This window comes from Periplaneta americana, chromosome 8 (genome assembly GCF_040183065.1).
Source record: "Periplaneta americana isolate PAMFEO1 chromosome 8, P.americana_PAMFEO1_priV1, whole genome shotgun sequence".
NCBI lineage: Eukaryota > Metazoa > Arthropoda > Insecta > Blattodea > Blattidae > Periplaneta > Periplaneta americana.
In genome coordinates, this window is record NC_091124.1 from 50462525 (window position 1) to 50486000 (window position 23476).

At 34.9% G+C, this 23476-nt stretch overlaps 1 protein-coding gene across 9 annotated transcripts in view; it reads left to right on the top strand.

Moving 5' to 3' along the window:
• Positions 1-23476, top strand: part of hlk (hulk) — a 279558-nt gene that overhangs the window by 196001 nt on the left and 60081 nt on the right. For 6 of the 9 annotated variants that reach the window (XM_069832862.1, XM_069832859.1, XM_069832860.1 and 3 more), the window contains 7 exons: positions 548-679; positions 1973-2161; positions 6822-6962; positions 8237-8419; positions 10734-10871; positions 10989-11171; positions 19729-19776. In XM_069832862.1, the coding sequence (XP_069688963.1) occupies positions 548-679; positions 1973-2161; positions 6822-6962; positions 8237-8419; positions 10734-10871; positions 10989-11171; positions 19729-19776 (1014 nt within the window). The remainder of the gene's footprint in view (positions 1-547; positions 680-1972; positions 2162-6821; positions 6963-8236; positions 8420-10733; positions 10872-10988; positions 11172-19728; positions 19777-23476) is intronic. The other 3 variants (XM_069832866.1, XM_069832867.1, XM_069832868.1) reach the window with 1 other exon arrangement.

Here is a 23476-nt window from a genome sequence, read left to right on the forward strand (position 1 = left end):
ACAATGAAAAATTAGAGAAAGGGAAACAATTATGAATAAAAAAATACTCATATCTAAATATGTCATTTTTTAAAAAGGTTCAAGGGGAAGGGGTCAAACTCGATAACTCCTCTTTGGGTACGCCCTAGTGCCACATGAAATTGAAAGTAGGAACTCTGGTCGTATGTTTGGTTTAAGAATTCTATTTATGATACTCATCGTAAGGTTCTGATACTTGTACAGACTTCACATTCAGTGCGAAATGGTACCTCAACTTTACTTTACTCTGGAGCAAGGTGTACAAAACATCCATTATCCTTTGTCGGGTTTGAATCCCAGTTACTTGGGTCCAGAGACAAGCACTATCACTAAAGACAAGCATAGAAGACAAAAATAATACCTACGCACACTTTTTTTTTGGTCACTGCACTCAATTTGTCTTCACTTAATGCAAATTATTCTATTTAGTTCTATCTGTAGTTTAGCATAACTCTTTAGTTGTTATGAAATTTCGAAATATAGAAGTTTTATTATTCTGCATCATGCTGTATTTATTTCTTTTCAACAGGTGATCTTCTAAATGAGGATGAAGTGCTTCAGTGGTTAATAGAACAGAAAAATACAGCAACTATTGAAGAGGTAACAGATGAGATCTTGCAAGATCTTATTGAAGAACATGAATATGTGGTTGTGTACTTCAGTGAGTATTGAATACGCGATATTTTCTATATTAGGAGCATTTAAAATCTGATTTAGAAACTGTCTAGACATGAGTTTAATGTGTTTTCAAATGCAGAAGTTTCTGTATGTATGATTCGATTTAGTGTCTTTTTTATATAGAATCATATACTGGTATGAAATAATCAGCACAACAAGCAATTTATTCACACAGTCGGTATTTAGCACACTAATCCTTGACATTCAATTGTCGTTAGTTTTTCTTTATAAAAAAAGAAGGTAGAAAAAATAAGAGGGGAAAAAAAGGAGTGAAAGTTACTTTACTTAATACTGTACATCTAAAAAATGCATAAATTTATTGTTATTTGACAGTTGAAAACCAATTTATATTTCGACTCCCAAGTCAGGAAATTATAGGGCGTATACTTGCCATGTCTCAGAAGTATAGCTACATACATATACAGTATACAAAACACGTCCCGTTTTAAAAAGTAAAATATAAAGGAACATTAAAATTTAAATTTTTATGAACAGAATAATTTCGGAACTCCAATGCTACCATTATTTTACTTTGCCACTGAATTCACCAAGCTTTAAATGAAAAATATGTGAAGAGAGATTATTCAGTGTGCCTGTGAAAAAAAAGGCGTGTGTATGTCGGATGTTACTGTTAACAAGTAACACTGACATATTTGACACTCGTGAGTTCCTTTAATCTGTTCCTTAATAAGTAAGTTGTCATTAAATATTTTGCAGAATGAGAAACTATAGTTGTTAAATGTGCTTTTGAGTAGGTTATATTGTCAATTGAAAGTTGATTTTGTAAGTTTTAGCTTATTTTTGTTTTTAAGAAAGTTCTTTAAACAATGAGTACTGGTATGGTAACTCTAGCATTTGACGTTTGGGACAAGTGTATTGAGACGTTTGTGTTAATTTTGAATTATATATCTGTCATTTTTATATACCAAGTCATATGCATTGTTTATTTTAAGTATATCAATACCAAAGTTCAAATTTAGCCTTAATATTTAGAAAGATCTTGATAATTCACATAAAGAAAATGAGTATTTTTTTATTTATTCAAATGCAGCGGGACATGACATTGTCATTGCCATAAAATACAGAGAAATCAACAGAAATAGAATAAAATCAATTATAAAGTGAATCTTAATATATATTTTTTTCTATTCTCATGTATTTTAATATTTGGAGTGGTTTTGCTCTCCCAACAGAGTCATATGTCATGTAATCATTCCTGCTATTGCTAGCTAAATTTCAGTGTTAATATACTAACAAACATCTTAATGTTGATTAGGTGGACAGTGTGAAGAGGATGAGGCCTGCGATGATATTCTTGAGGAACTGGAAAACATTGATGATGAATTAGACGAAGCTGGTATAATCTTTGTTACTACAGAAGATTTAAATTTGGCAAAGAAACACGGAATTAGATCATTTCCAAGTTTAGTCTTCTTCCGTAATAAGGATCCAGTTATTTACAAAGGTAAGAGTCAACCCTGATGTCTTATCATTTTGATCTTAAATAATATAAAATTTAACACAAGAAAGACAAATAATACATTTTTCGAAGTGATATAGTGTTAAAAGTTGTGTAATCAAGATGTATAAAGAAAAACATTTGAAGAAAATGTTGTATTACCAAATCCAGCTAAATGTTCACAGTGGATGAACATTTCATGTCTACCTATGTGAAATTCATCTTATTAGGTATGAAAGAGTAGATCTATTCATATTGATATTTATATTTATTCAGTCGTTAAGCATTATCAAGTGTAATAGACTTCATCAAAAAGAGTTTAACATACACACACACACACACACACACACACACACACACACACACACATAATGGAAGGTAGAGCTCCCATTACAATGAATCATGATATTCTTCTTAAAAATCTAGAAAGTTATAGCAGTAGAGATACTAGAAATTTGTGGATAAAATCCTATTTAAATAATAGAGAGCAATATGTGGAAATAAGAGCCAGGTAAGCTGGCCTTTCTCAAGTTAATCATTGAGTTTACCAAGGGTCCATAATAGGTCCTTCATTAGGATTTTTATTATTTTTATTAATGATCTTCCAGCTATTTTACCACTTTGTAAGTCAAAATTGCTATTGATACTAACATGATTTTCGATAACAGCAAGGGCGGCTTTTGGAGTAGTGCCAGTATGCCATGGCACCACCAATGAAAGAAACAAGAAATAATATCTTAAAAAGCAGTTGTAATAGTTTATTTCTACACATTTTATTCGCATTTCATCTGAACGAGCACGCGTACAGATCGAGACGCACTCTTGCAGCGTTTCTCCGAACGTTGGAGCCAGTTCGGTGTGGCACTGTCTGCGTCCATATAACACTGTACAAAAAGCTACTGATTCAAGTTTATATGCGTTTCTTATGGCAGACCTGAGTCGAATTCAATTTGACTCAGTAGTTAACATTCCACCCACTAGAGCGCAGTAATGCAGAAATTTCGCTAGATGGCAGGGTTGTTGGAGACGTTAGGCAGGGAACCATCAAGCTCAGACTTGCATGAAAACACAAGTTAAAGTTCCGCGCCAAATGTTAATGTAATGTTGCCAATTCAAAACTAATGCACACAACTTGGATTTGCATATGTAAATTATTATCCATTTAACTATATTGAATGCAGAGATAGTCATGGTTCTTTTTAGAAAGATAAATATTTTTTCATATTATGTAACATTGTTTGTTAATGTTGTGTAATATTTGATTTATTTTCTGGCAACTAAATATCACTACACTGTTGCTATAATATTGATGCTTTTGTTAACGATACATGAGATCTATGCAGGGCATGAACATGTGTTATTCAGGCCGCTGCCTTGGATTCATCAGCCTGTTAAATAAAGTGCAAACGTGTTCATTTATTATCTATATCATTGTTCATCTCGTGTGTTTTTGCCAATAATTTTACTGGTTATAAAAGTTATTTGTATTTGACTGACATTGACTGACAATACTGTTAAAGTTTTGCATTATCTGTATCTGTGAATTTCGTTATTAGTTTCGGAAATGTTATTGTAACTGTCACTAGATGCATTATTAACTGCACACCTGGTGAAATAGATGGTTTAATTAATGTGTTTTATTTAACATAATGTAAACGTGAGCCTTGATTATCATTTTCACTAGGGTGATTTGCGTACACCTTTTTTCATTTTTGGCACCACCACCAGAATACCTCACCGGCCGCCACTGGATAACAGTGACCTAGAAATTAAAAAAAAAAATGTAATACCAATTACTCAAAATGTAGAAATATTAAACATGGAGTTCCCTAGGAATTAATTTTAGGTCCGTTATTGTTTATAGTTTATATTAATGATTTAATTCAACCATATCTAATTTATTTAATACAGGTAATCTTATTAGCAGTAGATATAGATGAGGAGGCGAGACCTAGAATGTGAGCTGTGTGAGAAGGGAAAGAATAAGCTATCAAAAAGAGGAAGTTCATCTCAGTCTAAAAACCTGTCTTCCTTCTCCATACCCATTGGTGATACAGCCACGGCACAAGATAAGGACGCAGGACAGGTCTTGCCTCCTCTACTGTACAAGTGTGATTGTCTGAATTAAGCAATATGATTATAAACACTTTTAATACAGTGTTAAATCTAATGAATGAATGGTTTAATGGATATAAATTAGCACTTAATATTTGTTAAACCTGTGTAAACGGATATAGTACACATAATAGTGCTCAATTTTCCTACAATATTAGATTACTGTAAATAGAGCTGATTTCAAAGACTCTATAAGCACTAAGTTTCTTGATTTGGAATTAGATATGCCTTAGGCTTATTAAGTGACGCTTGTATTTTAGAATTTTTAAGACTGGTTTTTTTGGACTAGTTCAGTGTATAATGCCATATAGTATTCGTTTGTGGGGATCTCCTTTTCAAATAACAGAAATCTTTAAAATTCAAACCCATTTTTTCTGAAATTGAGGCTATTACTAGTTTCATGTAATATTTTGGAAACTGTCTATTTTGTACATCAAAATATATTTGAATTTAAAAGAAACCATACCGGTACTTTTCACCAGCATAATACAAAAATAACTAACAATTATTTACATTACAACTCTAACGGAATCTCAATAAGTTTAAGCAGTATGTCTCACAGAAAACTTGTACTCTATAACAAGTTGTACAGTAAAATAGAAGACTTAGATAAAACGTTTCTAAAAATAAGAGTTTAAAATATTATTTTAAAATATTAATATTTTTTAGTATTCAGGAATTCTTGGACTCATAACTTGTATAATTTTTTATGTAATAATGCTATTAATCATAGGGTCTATATATTTTCCTGTTTCGTGTTTTGTAACTGTTTTATTGTACCAGTATATTATTTTTATGTTACAAGTATTGGATTAGTATGTGACAAAGGCGATTATACTTTTGTATACATACTATAGTGAATAAAACTGTTGTTCTATTCTATTTCGTTCTGTTCTATTCATGATTTATTATTTTCTGCAATAAAACGTGATGTAACTTCGTTAGTCCAGCAGAAAGTATCCAGAAAGCTATTTTAGAAGATAGGAAAGAGTTGATGTGAGTTAGACTTTCATACAGCAGTAAACTCTTATTCTAAAATTTGACTCCATTTTATAATTCCTCAAGAAACTCTATGTAATGTCCTATCCCCATATTTTAAACTTAATCTGAAATATCTAAGTACATACGAGGCGTGTTCTTAAAGTAAATTCCGTTTTCAATTATAGCCGTCGCATCGTTGCAATCATTATTTTGCTCATGCGTGTTTTCTTCTTCAGTCCTCAGGCAAGCTGTGCATGCAGTTTCAGAGCTTCAGTCCGTGTGTGTGGTTAGTTGTGATCAGTTGAAATGATTAAAGTGATTGAGCACCCCGCCGACTGTGAGATGCGGTCTGTTATCCATTTCTTGAATGCAAGAAACATCAAACCAGCTGACATTCATCGTCAATTTTGTGAGGTGTATGGTGATGATGCCATTAGTGATGGAATGGTCAGGAGATGGGTTAGGAAGTTCAACGAGGGCCGCGTCTCTGTGCATGACGAGCAGTGTACCGGTCGGCCATCTTTGATCAATGACGATTTGGTGTGTGCTGTGGATGAAAAAATTCATGAGGACAGGAGGGTCACAATTTCTTGGCTTTCCTCGAATTTTTCACAAATATCACAGAGTGTTCGCTACAAAATTGTGACAGATCAATTACGATATCGAAAATTGTGCTCACGATGGGTACCCAAGATGCTCACCGAGGAACACAAAACCAAACGAGCTTCCAGTGCATTGAGCTTTCTCACACGTTACAGTGAGCAAGGCGATGAGTTTCTTGACCATATCGTGATGGGTGACGAGACTTCGGTGTCTCCCATGACACCTGAATCGAAGCTGCAGTCCATGGAATGAAGGCACACTGCATCACCAAGGAAAAAGAAATTCAAACAAACCATGTCAACACGCAAGATCATGTGCACTGTTTTTTGGGACAGAAAAGGAGTCCTACTCATCGAATTCTTGCCTCAAGGTGAAACCATTAATAATGAAACCTATTGTCAGACCTTGAAGAAGCTCTGTCGCACAATTCAGAACAAGAGACGTGGGATGCTGACCGACAGAGTTGTGTTGCTTCATGACAACGCTCGGCCATACACAGCTCGTGACACCCAAAATCTCATCTCGAAATTTGGCTTGGAACAAATTGACCATCACCCCTACAGCTCGGATTTGGCTCCGAGTGACTTTCATCTCTTCCTGCACCTCAAGAAATTCCTCGGTGGTCAACGTTTTGATGGCGACAATGAAGTGAAAACAGCAGTGCGGGAGTGATTCGCATCGCAGACGGGCGAATTCTACAATGAGAGGATAGAAGGTCTTGTGCCACGACTCGATAAATGCCTCAATAATGATGGAGATTATGTTGAAAAGTAATTGAAGTGTGGGGAATATAATGCAACAAAAATGGTTTACTTATTGGAACTTACTTTAAGAACACGCCTCGTATTATTATTAGACACCTAGGATCAGGATCGATCAATCAATCAAAGGACATTATGTAGCATGTCGACTCCATGTCGATTTCACAAAACGCTATAGTTACAAAAATTCTTATCATGCATTTCAGGTGATATTGAAGATGAAGACGAGGTTCTCGCATGGCTCACTGATGAAGATACACTTGAGATTCCAGGCCGCATTGAAGAAGTTAATATGCGTATGCTAGACAAAATATTTGAGGAAAACGCTCATGTTGTGGTATTCTTTTGTAAGTATATACTTAACATCTTCATTGTTTGCAGTGAAGTAAATATAAAAGCAAATAATAAATGACAATTTATCATTGCATGATATTTCCTATTCTGATTCTTTATACTTTTTTTATGTTGCATTCAAGAACCATATTAATGATGTCTTCCATCTTAATATAAACCTCATGAGTTTTCACATTTCGGCTCATGTTTCAAATTGTTGAGTCTTTTGTAAATGCCAGCACTTAAAATTTATTTAAATATGCCATGTTATGATACAAAAACTTCTTTTAGAAATGATGAACTATCTTTTCTGTACTATAACCAGTAATTGATCTTTCATTCGTACTGAAGTAGATGATTTGAGAATATCCTACCAGTGGATTTAGGGCCTGGTGGTACCACAGAGATAAGTTCAGTCGAGTTTCAAATAAAAGATAAATCTCATAACCAGTAAGGGCCGTATTCATAGACATTCTTAGCGCGGACTTCCGGTGGATGATCAGCGAACTAATGTTTTTCGTATTCATAAACCAGAGTTAGCTATATGATATGATATGAATCCTGTACAAGTAATCAGTCGATAGTCTGGGTTAGTTTAGCATGCTTGTAGTGCTGGCTAGCGAAATGTCTATGAATAGCACCCTAAGTGTCTCCAGCTGCTCACATATGGTTAGAAGTAGTACCTATTCCATCTGGTATCACTCTTACACCACCTTATGCCAAATATTTTTAAGAATTGAAGTGATGGAAAAAGAAATTTCAAATGGACAAATTTTTGTAGAATGAAATTTGCAATGTTAAAAAAATTTTGTCCTCTCATTTAGATTCTGGCTGATGTGTACCTCTATTATCAGGCAATACATCTCACTTGACGATTGTGTCAGAGGAAGAACAATTGTTTGTATGTATCTGAAGTCTGATCAGTGTAACATGTAGCTAATTGGCGATGTATGCAATGGAGGGGGAAAGGAACTGGTCACCTTACCCCATTTTCTCCTGGCCTAGTTGCCTCGTAAGTGGTGCCTTGTTGGTATCAGTTGTGAGGTTCAGACCTTTCTTCGAACAGTTGACTAAACAACAACAAGAAAATTTTTAGAATATTAGATGAACCATCGTCCTTTGATTTTGTCCTTTTTAATGATTATTTTTAATTTAGTTCAGAATAACATACTGTTGCATTAACTTTTGCAATATGATTTATTACAACTTTCTTATACAAAAATTGAACATATCAGATTTCAAGAGAAAAGATAGGAACTGATTCAGCTTTTTTTGTTTTTAATTTCAGATTCAGAAGGTGACAAGAAAAGCCAGAAGATCCTTAGTGAACTGGAAAACATTGATGATGAATGTGAAGAAAAAGATATTAGCTTCGTCAAAACATCAGATGAAGGAGTTGATAAGGAGTATGACCTTCCATCTCTCCCAGCACTTGTTTTCTATAGGAGTAAATTCAGGCAGATTTATACAGGTAATTTATTCTTTCAGTCAATTAATATAATGTTAAAAGAGATTCACGAAGTCTAATTGGAAGGTATCTGGACTTTTTAAGTACCTCGAGAATCAGTCGAGTGACTTTGAGGTAACTCAGCAGTCAAACAAAAGGAATCTTACTGCGAATTGAGTCATTTTCCCATGGGGCTACTCAGTCGGAATATTGTTGATTCAAATCATACAGATATATTACAGTAGATGGCATGGACAACAGTTAAATTTTACACACATAATTCTTCTAATGAACTACCAAACTTAGACGGTTTCTCTCTCTGGATCACGTAGAATTGACGAGAGAGAAAAGCAGGGGGTAATTTATGATTTTCTTCATACAAAGAACGTATCTGGCAAAGTCCGGAATTTTGGTAATCCTACTTACGCACTCTGATGTAGGCTACACTGTTCAGTTACATAATGAATTCATAGTTGCACTCCTCAAGATTCCATTTTCAACATTATTAAACAGATAGGCCCTTGCTAGAAGTAAATATTGTGTAAGTGCCAAAGCTAATAAGTGGCGAAAATTTATCTCAAAAGTTTATAAAAGAACAAATAGCTTTTTTTTTCTTGCGACAAAAAAAATGCATTCCCCCCCCCCCCCCCCCCCCCCGTTTTTCGCATGTGTTGTTTTAGGGGACCGTAGTACTTGGTCGAAGTATGATGTTATGAATCTTGTGCATCTTAGTGAAAAAAATGTAAAAAGCACGAACAATTAAAATTAAGACATGAATAACGTGATGAGTTAATCTATGTCGTGAGAAGTAAAGCTCATTATTAAGTTCGCACCATCAGCAATCAATTGCAAAATATAACGAACAATTTTGCTTTTATGGTGCACTCAAGTTGACACAATGAATCAGAAGACTCTGAGAATAAGGGAATCCTTCTTGATATAGGTACCGGTAGTCAATTTTAGTTCGCAGTTAGATAAAGATTTAAAGGAGCAATATCATTGATTACAGATAATTAAAGAGTGGTTTGATTCAAATGCTCTTTCCTTAAACACATTCAAAACAACTGTTGTTCCATTTTCACTAAGGTCCAGTGGTCTTCAATCTCCTCAATTTTCTTTTAGGCTAAACATTTATCATTCATATTATTCTTCTCAAAATTGTGAATGTCCCATATTAATCGAATCCTCAGAAGTTAAGTATTTAGGCATTACAATCGACCAACACTTACGATGGAATAAACATATTACATATTTATCCAATAGATTACGTAAAATAATTTATATCTTTGTTATACTTCGGTCATATTTACCAATTAATATTTTACGTCTCATTTATTTAGCTTTATTTCAATCCATTCTCTAGTATGGAATTTTAGGGTGGGGACATACATGTATTTCTAATCTTACCGGTACTGCACTAATACTTATTCAGAAAAGAATAATTAAAATATGCCTTAATAAACCAATTGAGTACTCATCCGAGCTTTTGTGCACTGATTTTAATGTTTTGAAAATTAAACAGATTTATTATATTGCCTTATTAATCTTCATACATAAAAATCGTAATAAATTCAAATTGTATCATCATAAATATGGAACTAAAAGATCCGATTTTATACGACTAGAGGAACCAAAGTGTTTCACAAGCACAGCTCTGAGCCATGGTACCTACTTTGGTCCAAGGTTATGTAATAAAATAATTGATAAATACCCAAATTTGGAAAATTTTAGTATCAGAAATGTCAAAAATAGCGTTAGGAATTTAATTTTTAAAGAATATATATTGATTTAATATGTATATGTATTTGTATGATTTAAATTGTTAAAATTGAAATTGTATTTTTAAAGTTAATTTATTCCTGTAATTTTTTTTCCTTGACCCACTTTGTGGCAAATAATTATCTTTGTTTGTGTTAAGTATGTGTTTAGATAACTCCCTGAGCACGAATTTTTACTCCTTCAGGGAAGAACTAAGATTGTATTTTTGTACATGTTATTTTACTAACAATAAACAACAAATATTACAAGTTTTTTTTATAAATATCAGCATTTACAGGAACTTCTAAAATATTTCGGAACGATTATTATTATTATTATTATTATTATTATTATTATTATTATTATTATTATTATTATCATCATCATCATCATCATATCATCATCATCTTCATCATCATCATTATCATTATTATTATTATTATTATTATTATTATTATTATTATTATTATTATTATTATTGTCGTTGTTACTACCAGTTAAATTGTCACTGGCCACCGTGACTTAGAGTAATTTGTGTAACCTTGTCGTACAAGTATTTTATGTTTTCTTTTGTTCATAGGGGATCTAATGCACGAGGAAGCCATTCTGGATTGGGTGTTAGATCTACATGAGTCAACTCCAGATGTTATAGAAAGTGTAGATAGAAAAACACTGCAAGTACTTATAGCAAGTGTAGAACATCTCGCAGTATTTTTCTGTAAGTTGCTTCAGTTATGAGATAAAATAATTACAATTTACAGATTTGTAATTTCATGTAAATAAATTTCAGTCACGAAGCTTGCTCGAGAAATGAATAATTTCTTCATTTTTCCAGACGATGATAAATGTGAGAGTTGTCCTGCTATATTGGAAGACTTGGAAACGATTGATGATGACACTGATAAACATGGCATCCAATTCGTCAAATCTAAGGATTCCAAGTTGGCATCAGAAATTGGAATCTTTAGCTTTCCAGCATTGGTGTATTATGAAACTGGTGTTCCCATCATGTACAATGGTAAGTTTATTACTTAGACAAACTTGTTTTAATTGTAACGTAATTTTTATTCTTTGAAGAATCGAGTAAGGGAAGCATTTGTAATAATTTAAAAATACCTATCTTTTATTATATACAAAAAATTATATATATTTCTGTGGCCGGGAGGAAAAAGGTCTTAAGTCAATTTTTTGTGAAAATGAGATTTTTATATATTCTTAAAGTGGAAACAATTTTCTACAATCTGGTAAAACGGTTAAAGTCAAATAAGACTCCTGACTGGATTTATAGAGCATTACCAAATGTCCTAAGTACTTTTTGTATCGAGCACACACAGAATAAAGGACTTAAGAATATTTAATACTTCATTCCTTACAAACATCACATGTTTACTTTCCATGCTTCCCTATTAAAAAGGTCTAACTTGTCTTTTAGCTATTTTATCACATACTGATGCCATTTCCTTTTAAAACTTTAAGCACCAGGTAAACAGTCCTATGTTGTTTAAGACCTATTTTGCATTCCTAATAATTTACATTTCCCATTTATTTTGAAATGAAAAAGATCTTATGTTTAAATAGTCCCTTCTTCTCAGTTTGGGTTGTAGTCTTAAAAGGGCTTAAGTGCGGCTATTTTTGGAAATAATGTAGAAAATTGTTAAATGAGCAACATTACCTATTTTAGAAGAAATATAAACAAATAATATCCAGGAAAAACCTCTTAATTGAAAGAACTCTATAATTGACACCAATTTCAATCTTTCTACTGCTTTCCTGAAAAGTATAACATTTTTACTTAAGACCTTTTTCCTCCCGGCCACAGATTTATACACACAGTAAGCTTACACACAAGCATGCACGCACGCACGCGCATGCGCATACACACAGTGTGTGTTCCCTTTTTTTTTCTTTTAGTAGGTTATTTTACGATGCTTTATCAACATCTTATGTTATTTAGCATCTGAATGAGATGAAGGTGATAATGCTGGTGAAATCAGTCCGGGGTCCAGCACGATAGTTACACAGCATTTGCTCATACTGGGTTGAGGGAAAACCCAGGAAAAAAACCTCAACTAGGTAACTTGCCCCGACCAGGATTCGACCAGGCCACTTGGTTTCGCGGCCAGACGTGCTAACTGTTACTTCACAAGCGTGTTTCAGGAGGAATGTAAAATGTAAAATATTTCAGGATAAAGTAGTTTCGGTTAAAATACATCTATTTAACACGATATATTTATGTCCGAAACCTAACAGTTGGGGAGAAATTGACAGGAGAAATATTGGAATATTTTAAGGTTCTATGTCATTGGCTTTCATTTAAAACCTCTTAAGTACATTGGAGGAAATTGTACAAAAGAGCAAAATAATTTCTTATTCATTTTGTACCTCAGCTAACAACTGTTATGCTTTTGTTATGCAGTATATGAAATATAGAAATATTTGCATACTTACGAGGTGTAATCAGTAGACACATTTCAAAAATGTACACAGATTTCGACATTTAGGAAAAATTGTACTTTCAGGGTTCTAGAAGTAGGTCGATGATGTGCAGGGTCCAGCAGAATGATCTTCCCGATTTGAATTCGCTGCCATACAGGTTTCTTCTCAGTTACGCTTGAGTTGGCACATATTTTTGAGCAGCACAAGCCATGCCATTTCAGTTACCATCATGGCGTGGACAAGGGAACATCGTGCATTTTGTTGTTGAGCATTTTTAAAAAATGGCGACTATTATTGCAATACTGTGGCAATTTCGTCCCCATTTATAGTAGGTCGACACGAAAGGATTTGTGATAAGAAAGCCCTACTGATACTTATGGGTGAGAAATGTCAGACAAAAGGTTCAACTTTCAAACAGAAGTCATGTGGTAGATGTCGCAATGTTTGGGCTCCCAAGAATATCGCAGCAGTGAGGCATACTGTTACTACATCTCCAGGACGTTCAACCATTAAACATACTCTGGTATTGGGAATATCTCATCGGAGTGTCAGACGAATCTTACACCTAGGCCTCAAGTTCCATCCTTTCAAAGTTACGGTGATTCAAGAACTTCGGCAACATGACTGGCTCAACTGCCAAGATGCTTGCGAGACCATATTGGAAAATGTTCCAGATGATACTGTTGTGTTCAGTAATGACTAACAAGCAAACATTGTGATGAGATCAGATAAAAAAGTTAAATTCGTTTCTTTCACCATGTTAATAATGTCAAAAGAAGTGCTTATAAAAATTTTGGCCACTCGATCGCAATTACGAGATTGTCCAGAAAGTGATTTTTCCCTCGTGCCGTTTACAGAAAAAAAGCACAATTGCATGGAAAGATTTATTGAATCAGATACAGCAATTGTTGCATTATTTGTCAATATATCCCCCACTGGAATTGAGACATTTGTCATACCATGGGATCAATTTTTGTATCCTTGTGTCTTAGAAGTCAGCCGCCTGGGATTGGAACCAATGTTTGACAACCGTTTGCACTTCTCTGTCAATCCCATGATATGACAAATCTCTCAATTCCGGTGGGGAGTATGTTGAAAAATAGCTCATCAATTTCTGTGTCTGTTCCAATAAATTTTTTCCCAGTGAAATTGTGTTTTCTTTCTGTTAATGGCCCCTGGCGAACTTATTTTTTACGGCCCTTGTAATTGCAGTCATGTGGCCAAAATTTGTATAAGCACTTGTTTTGACATTATTAACATGGTGAAAGAAAAAAATTAACTTTTTTTATCTGCCCCCATCAGAATGTTTGCTTGTAAGCTCATTTTCATTTGTCGGGCAGCATCAACAAACGAAACATTCCATATTAGTCTCCAGAAAACCCTCGAGAAATGCATCAGTGACCTCTTCACAGAGAGTGTGTTACTGTTTGTGCTGTTGCACAATTTGGAATAATACAGCCATGCTTTTTTGAGGAAGAAGGATGCACAGTCACTGTTTGAAGAGTGTATAGCTCGTGATGGCAAGCATTTGGACGATATTATCTTTAAAACAAACTGATATCAAAATGGCAAACATTCTTCTGTATTCGTATTATTATCGAAGAGGCTTCCTGGGTTCTAGTGTGAAGGTCAGCTGTCACATAAACATGAACGAAAACACGAATGCACTTCTCCAGCTGTGGTACAGTTCACGGAATTCACTTTTCTTAAGTTGAATCGAAAGAGACAAACACGCACTATTCATTGAAAATTATTTTACTCAGCTTGCTGGCACGAAAGATTTTTATTAGGAAGTGACTGACACAGTTCAAACAAAGTTTGTCTATTAACTGCAGCATACAGCTATTTCACAGAGTCTCAACACCGTATCAGATGTCTTCCAGTGTGCAGAAAACTATAGCATGCAACTGTGAGTAGAAACATCGTGCTGCAGACCTGACCTCAGCTGTTCATTTGATATGTATTTAATCTGACATTGTATATCGAAGTTTAAACAAAAGTGAAAAATTAATTGAGGAACTAAGATGTGCACCAGAATCAATCCTACCTTTAAATTCGGGTAATTACTGATCGTTAAAATACATAATAATAAATAATACTTTGGTCAAAGTATATCGTAATATGTATTTCACACTAAGATTTATATTAATTATTTTCATTTTGGAAAATGTATGATATGAACGTTCTTGTGTTAAATTTTAACGTACCTTGTTAACATGTTTCGACCTATTTTCGGTCATCTTCGGAACTGATCGAAAATAGGTCGAAACATGTTAACAAGGTACATTAAAATTTAACACAAGAAAGTTCATATCATACATATTCCGAAGTGATACAGTGTTAAAAAGTTGTGTAATCAAGATGTATAATTATTTTCAGTAAATTCTACAGAAAAGTCCTTTAAAAATTTAAACGAATAGAAACTTGCCTTACTATTCATTATAATTTGTTAAGAGAAGTTATCGTCATTGCCTTCAAAGTTCATTATTTCTGTAATGTACGGAGCTGTCTACAGAATTCTGTGAGGACTCAAGTGATGAGTTACTCGGCCAAACACCTGCCATCATGAACTACTGAACCCAGATCTACTCGGAAGTTTAAATTACTTAAGTTATCAATTCCACAAAATAATAATAGTAACTATTAAATTGTTCTATCATTGAACTTACCAGTACTTTGATTATAAGAGGTGTTGGCATGGGCGTAGTTTGAGAATTTCATTAGGAGGTGCCCCTCATGCTGCAACTTTTGTGACCTGTAACTACAGCTGGGCTGTGATGAAAAATTTCTTGTATTCTTACATATTGCATATTGTATTTGTTAATTTTTATGTTCAACATACTTATTTACTTACAAATAGCTTTTAGAGAACCTGGAGGTTCTTTGTCGCCCTCACATAAGTTCGCCATTTATCCCTATCCTAATCAGTCAATCAAAGGACATTATGGAGCATGTCGACTCCATGTCGATTTCACAAAACGCTTCCACTCTGTTCTGTCTTTCGCTAGTTCCTCCCAGTTAATAATTCCCATTTCCATGCGTTCCTTCTGAATTTCACCTTTCCATCTACTTCGAGGTCTTCCCAGTGGCCTTCTGTTGTTAAAGGTGTTCATATACCGGTATATTTGTTTTACGCTGCTGCAGTCATCCATACGAAGTGGATTTTTCGGGAAAAGATCATAGTCAGGTGGATTCATATCCAGACTGTAGACTGACTGAGGGAGTGTTTCCCACTTGTAATCGATCATATGGCATTCATTGGCTCGGCGATTTGCGATCTCGCATTATCGTAGAGAAGCAGCATACCAGACTCCAATAGTGGTAGTCAGTTCTGGCGAATTTTTGGGCGCAGTTTCGTACGGGCTATGTCTGCACATGTCATCTATCTGTCTTCTTCCAAAACATTGACAACAATTGCCTTTGTAGTGAAGTCCGGTGGTAATTTCAGTCTTCCAATGCGTTGGTTGTCTTCTGTAGCAACATGGCCTTCATAGACATGCAGAGATCATCGGGAAATAATATTACAGTCTACTGTAGAGTCACTACACACTTCTCTCGAAGTAATTCATGAACTTCTGGTGGCATAAGGTAATGGAGGCTAAGTGTGCGCACTTAGTTTTAATGCACTCATAATGTGGTCGTCTGTTATTATTTTGTTACATTAAGTAGGTGTTCATACACAATGAAACTTTAAGAATATTTATGCATTGTTAAAACTGCCTATAGTGATAATCATTTATTGTGGCACACAAGTTTAGACAAGTTGGCGAATGCAAACACTTAGACGACATATGCGGGTAAGTGTACGCAGAATGTCGGCTAACTGTGAGCACTTTTTAATGTATGTTTTCTTTAGTTTCACTGCGTTACAGCAGGCCTACATTGCAACAACTTATTAACACAGATCACAGAGAAATGTTCATGTCCTTCATATGACGTGCACAACTCGTGCTACCTTTTGTCACACCCATACACTGTACCCAATCTTCTTCATTAGATACATTACACCCAGGGCAGATGTATATCTTTTCTGAATGTGAGGGAAACCACTACCTGAAAGACGTATGATGACAATAAATATGAATATGAATATGAATATCTTTTCTGATGGAGTTCATCACTAGATGTGCTAGACCCGAATATGAGCTGTGTGCAGTGGAAGTTTTCGATTGGGTTCCTTCATATTCTTTTACACCTTTTAGTAATTTTGGACACTTGAGGATCCGATTTTGAAAGCTACTTTTCAGTTCTTGCTTTCAGCCTTTCTTGTTTCTTCTTCTCTTCCTCTTGTTTCAAGTTTTGCTTCTTTACAAGATTGTTTTTATACGGAGACGATGTTAAAATCTCTCATTGCTGTTCTTTTTTTCCTTTTGTTCTGATTTTCATATTTAGGTAAGGAATGAATGTTGGTGATTGGTACTTGAGGTAAACTAATGGAACTGGTTGGTTGAATTGTTTAATTAGTCGACCCGTCATTTGTTTCTTGGTTGTTCATATTCAATTTTTCTCCTTCTTCCTGTTCTCTATTTATATCTTCATCTCTGTTACTATTTGCTGACTGACCGAGATCTTCAGCAATCGGCAAGTCGATTTTGGTTACCTCAGATGGCAAAAAATCATCATCATTGAACACATGTGGATTGCAAGGATACATGCATGTGTTACGGAAAGCAGCTACAGTATTTCGAGCAGTTGCCACCCCCTCAAAGGCTGCGCGAAATAGACCAGACACTTCCATCTGGGTTACAGCTCTGCCAGGATTACTACAAAGTCATTTTTATACTTCTTGGGCATAGAATTTCTTGAATGGGGTGAATATTACTTTATCTAATGGCTAAGTATATGACTAGCATGGGGTGGCAACGTCAATAGGACAATGCTGTGTTGTCTGCAGAATTACACAGCTGAAAGGGAGCAATGTGAGACATGGTTATCAAGAACCAAGAGGTCTGGATCATCCACTGAAGATTTAACATGCTTGGCAAAATGTTCCAACCAAACAAGGAACAGTTCGGAATTCATGTATCAAGATTCACTAACAAGTCCAAGAGAACCTTCAGGGGAGTTGTTACAGAGCTCCGGGAAAAATCAAAGCAGATAAAGTTCCCTGTTTGGTTTACACAAAAAAACAGCAGTCACTACTTGATCTCTTTCAGCCGATTATATTTTCTTTATGGACTTCTTTTCCTTTGTAGCAACGACTTTAGCCGTCTTATCAGGAACAGTCGACACTCAGGTCTCGTCCATGTTGAACAATCTGTGGGGAGGGAATTTGTACTTTTCCAAACATTCCTTGAGATTCTCAAAGTAGCGGTCAACCTGCACCTTGTTGAATCTGGCGTGCACACTTGCCTGGCTATTGTAATGTCTCGTTCAATTCTGTGTAGATGGAACAAGTGCTGCTAGTTCCAAACGGGGATAACGGCATCATCACCAGCAATAACAGCATTCTCCAAGGTATTAATAGTAATCTGATACATTTATTGCGGAGAGACCAATACCTTATCTTACTTCATCGCAAAATTACAGTCAAGTTAGCGAAATGTAACAATTTACCTGTTTCAATAATGTAATGGAACGAATAAAGCACCCACAGCGTTAAAACAACTCTTACAGATTACACTACCATTCTAGACTGTCAGCCGTCGTCCATTGTTGCCAACAGCTGAAAAATGCGATTGCATATACTTGGCCGCCTGCGCACAGTTACCCTCCATTACCTTATATCCACGTAAAACTTCTATTTGAATGAATGATCTTTGATTTCAGACAGTGGCATGACATGACTGATTTTCGTCGTCCATTTCAATCGCTTATACGCAAAAAAAATTTTAAGCAGTTTAATTGAACTTGCACAGAATCGTTCGCAATAATTCTCACTATTAACGCAATAAATAACAACCATTCATATCGGGAGCGTATCAATCAATCAATCAATCAATCAATCAATCAATCAATCAATCAATCAATCAATCAATCAATCAATCAATCAATCAATCAATCAATATTCTTAATTTATCCAGCTGTTTGCTGACAACATAAAGTCAACTATAGTCCACTGTAGTCTATTCAGTTGTTTTTCACGAGAAAAGAGGGGTATTTTGATCCAAATAAGTACTTTAGTGCGATTCTTGGCATCTCTCAGTGCAGTCCCTACACTGGGATTGCCCTTGTACATTGATTTATATGCTTGTTTTTTAGGTCCTCTGTCCATTCCCCAAAGGTTTCCCACGTGTTAGTTAACACTCTGTGTATCTAAATTCAATGCTCTCTTCTGTTTCATCCAATGATTAGATCTTAATTTTTTTCTACTCTTATAAATTTGAAGTGATATTGAGTTGTAGTGACAGAATAACTTACAGGTGAATAGAATAATATACCAGTACGTTGAACGAAATAAAGTAGACATATAAGTATGAATAAATTAACTCAAAGACACTTGTCTCTTCACTAGGGTTGCCAACTTTTTTTTAATAAAATACGGGAGATTAAGGAATCGACAAAATTTCACATAGAAAATAGACAAATTATTCGGTTCAGTTACTAAAAAACAACTTTATTTTAAACTTCGGCGGCTAGGTTTAAATTAAGAGTATTTTGAGACAGATTTTGTCTTGCGTATTAGTTGAAGTCGACTGCAGTTTTCATCTCAGATTTGATTAAATGTGTCGTGCTCCAATTTCGAACATCTCTCCAATTGTTCATGAGGTGAAACATCCTCTTTTTATGGGCATTACTACTTGGTATGCTTAGAACAAAATAGCCAGTTTTTCTAAATTTATAACATTAACGTGGTTTGATTTTAAAGAGTGAACACTAAAACCCATTTCTGGCAAGCATTACCGGTACTTTCTATAAAGACTGCACATTTCAATGCATCTCTTAAACAACAAAACTCATCATATAAACAATCGCCATTCACGGTAAACTCAAATGTTTAGAATAATGATTTTTATGTTATGCAAAAATAAGGGAGAAAAATGCTCGAAGAGAAGGAAAATGCAGGAGCTGGGAGACTGTTGAAAATTAGGGGCAAATACGGGAGGGTTGGCAACCCTACTCTTCACTAAGAAGTAATTTTTATAATATCATGGTGCTTAAAACATGACTAATATGTTTTGTTCTTTCTTTTGTTATAGGTAATCTTAAGAATGAAGGAAAACTTCTGGAGTGGCTTATCGACCAAAGTAAGAATATCCACCTTGAACAGTTCTTTTTTAGTAAATTACTACATTCAGTAATATGAATTCTTGTTCTAGACTCTTTGAACTTATCAAATTTAATATAATAACTGCAACAATCTTAAGTAATTGGCTTTTGTATTCATTAACAATAACAATTTCTTTTTCTCGCTATTCTCGCTGTTGCTGATGTTTTAATTGTTTTTATTATATGCAGTAAGCACTGACACTATGCTACAATTTATTTCTTAATCTCTTTTTATTGTATGGGGTGTTTACAAAGTTCTAGGAAATCTTGTATTTAGGAAAAAAACTTAACGCGTTACCATATAGCCCTACAAAAAGGGTAGGCTACTGGTAATGATAATGAGGACGATATTACGTCGTATGTGCGGTAGTACAAATCCATGGAATTTTTCATCAGTTAAAAAAGTCATAATCTCTCGCTTTCTTTATGTTGAAGAACCAAAAATTCTTTTTTGAAATAAAATGTCACTTTCACTTGTTAAAAATCAATAAAAACGTAGAAGCGATATATGAACCTGAAAATGGATTATTAAAATTATTAACAAAACAACAGTCATATTGCATTTGTTACAAAATTTTCAAGCAAAACACCACAAAAGAAGAATTGTTTTCAAACTGCATGAAATAGTGCATGAAAATCTGACTTAGATAGATTTCAGAAACGTAGAAAACTGTCACTGATGAAATGGAGGCTGCAGTCAGTAAGGAAGTGAAGAAGACGGCTGGAAGGAGAATGAAATATATTCAAATAGAGAGAAATATAGAAAAGAGAAAATTAATATAGGAAGACTTAATGGATAAAGATGAATGATGTACCAGTGTACGATTCCAAAGGCAATTCCAGCAGATTTTTAAGATCTGCCTTACACCGTATATGATGACCTCATTTCTTTAATCATCATGTCAAGCAGACTGCATTAACAATTTTATGAACTTCCATTGGGGAAGGAAAAATTTAGAGCTGGGGAATTATGTTGACCGTTCATAAGATATATTGTACGTAATCTGAAGGCATTAAAAATCAATGTAAGGGGACAGGCACAGATAACCATGAATTCATATAATGTTCCATCATCAGTAACCTAAAATTTAATGAAAAACATGATACGCACACGATTGCCGAAGATGAGGTACAGAAGTTTTATTACCTCGTGAACACTTCCTTAAAGTGCAGGTGCCCTCCTGAAAATCAATAAACTCCTTTAATTTCGCGTGTACTTTTTTGAGAGTGGGTCGCTGTTTATTTGTAATATAGAAGTCCTTGACTGTTCAGTGCACTACTTCATTGGAAGTCTCCAGTGTCACCTTAGGAGAATATCGAATTCTTTGTTTGTGAGGAGTAGAAAAAGAAGTTGAAACTCCAGAATCTTCGTCTCTCTTATTATTCTTCTTACAGTCTCGGACACGCCTTTTGCCTCCTCCACACACTTGACTACGTTTTTTAAATTGATTGCACAACCTGCTTCTGCTTTCCTTTTCATAAATGTATTACTTTTTATCTCATGGGATTGTGAGTGCAATACTTTTCCTTTGACTCTGCTTTGTATTGGTGACATATTTATGTATAGACACTAAACACTAGGGTGTATCGAAAAAAATTGTTTTTTGAAAAATGAAAGTGGCTAATGCGGAAAAGTTGCGACTTGCGGCAGAAAGAACGTAGAAAAAAAGAAAATGGTAATTCGACAATATCCTGTGTCTCCACATCAGCTCTAAAGTTTCGCGAGCCTAATGCTCTATGTCTGTTTTCAGTTTTTTTTTCTGTAGTGCAGCTCTTCGCTTATTTCTTTAAATTTACACTCAGAAATAATCCAGGACTCACTACGAGGAGGTGGCTGCACTTCCAGCCCCATCCCTCCACCCACCCTTAGTAAAGTAATATACTCCGGTGTCAAATGTTAGTTTACGCTGCATAGTCAGACTTCGTTCCGAAGCATGGTATTCTTAGCTATGCACACTGAATTATGTGAAGAATTCCTACATCTCACAAACAAGCGGAGAATCCTACAAGCAGTTGTAAGTCATCGAGATTGAACAACTGGCCCTGGTTTCTTCCTTTCTAGCTCTATCGGACAGTGACCAGAATGAACGGCTTGGGAGATCCCCAGAAGATACTCCTGATCAGTAGGCCTACTAAGATCGGAGATCTGTTCCTCGTTAATTTTGTTGATCCAGGGTATTTCAATGACTTTGAAATTCGCCACTGATTTTGCCTGATTTCGTTAATTCCTCTGGCCTATTAGAAAGGATAGTTCTATCGATGCAACTTTTCTACTTAACTCACATTCACAGAGGCTTTCCGGGTCCGGGCACTTACAAGTGCATATATCAAACAATTTTCAACCTTTATTAATAAAACCTGCTCATGCGCCCTTGAGATTGGCCCACTTCGTTAATGCGACTTCAGAATATTCTGTTATTTACTATGATACAATTTCATCTTTTCCACTACTCTACGTTTCCTGATGGTAGGAAGGCTTGCTGTTTTTCAACCCTCGATACATTTATCGGTAGTAACATGAGCGATATCTTATATTGAAAGGTGTTTTCCACCTAGTTCGTTTGTCTTTAACTCTCTGATCTAAAGAAAATGTGTTATCACATCCTTATAGGTTGGAAGTTGCGACTCTCTTATCGGTCCTTATGTACCGAACAAAGGACTGTCAGCAGTACGGCGAGTACTGAATTATTTTTTCCATCATGACAACACGATGCATAAGAACTATTGCATGTACCACTAAACCACTGATATGATACACTATTTTACAGGAACAACAGCGTTACAAATCTGGCCAGCATAGCTTATAAAATACGACTGCTGGGCAGATGCTATCCTGACTGTCAGCATCTCTCTCTTCTCTCACCCCACAGAAGATACTGTTGCCAAATGCTTTTCTTCTTCTTGTACTATCTTAGCTAACTTTTAAAAGATCTAATTGATGGGGGGTAGTTGTATAGGTATGCAGAGTGTCGTTATAATAATTTTTACAAGTATGCGTTATAAATTCGAATCTTCAGTGTGGATGCAGAGACACAAGATATTGATTAAATTTAATTTTCTTTCTCCTGCAGTCTTTCTGCCACTAGTCGCAACTTTTCCGCATTAGCCACCTTCATTTTAAAAAAAAATTTTTTTTTCGATACACCCTACTAAACACTATACTGAAATGAAACTTACTAAATAAACTAAATTAATACATGATATACACAACATTCAATATGTAGTGCTCCAAAAAATATTTACACACGTAAGAAAAAAAATCAGTATTGAATGTGTTTATAATAACACGACTGTATTATCACACGCACTGCACGTGAATTCTCTACTTGGCCACAATGCGATTACAACTAACCCGATACTCCTTTGAATGTGAAATAGACCCGACAAAATCACTGCGCATCACCATGTGCACTGTCACGAAGTAATAAAACATCTGTACATTGAAAACTTTATTGGGAAGTCTAACCTGAACACTTATTTTCCATTATGATAGAAATTGAAGACCTGCCTCGAAAAAGGATGTAACATCAAATTAATGAAATATGTGACTTCAATGGAAAAAGTAATTTTAAAGCATTCATTTATAACAATAAATGAATGCATCCAATGGCTTGTATCCTTTATTAATGAAGTGGTTCTGCTAGTAGCCTAATGAAATATGCCCCTGTAATTATTTTC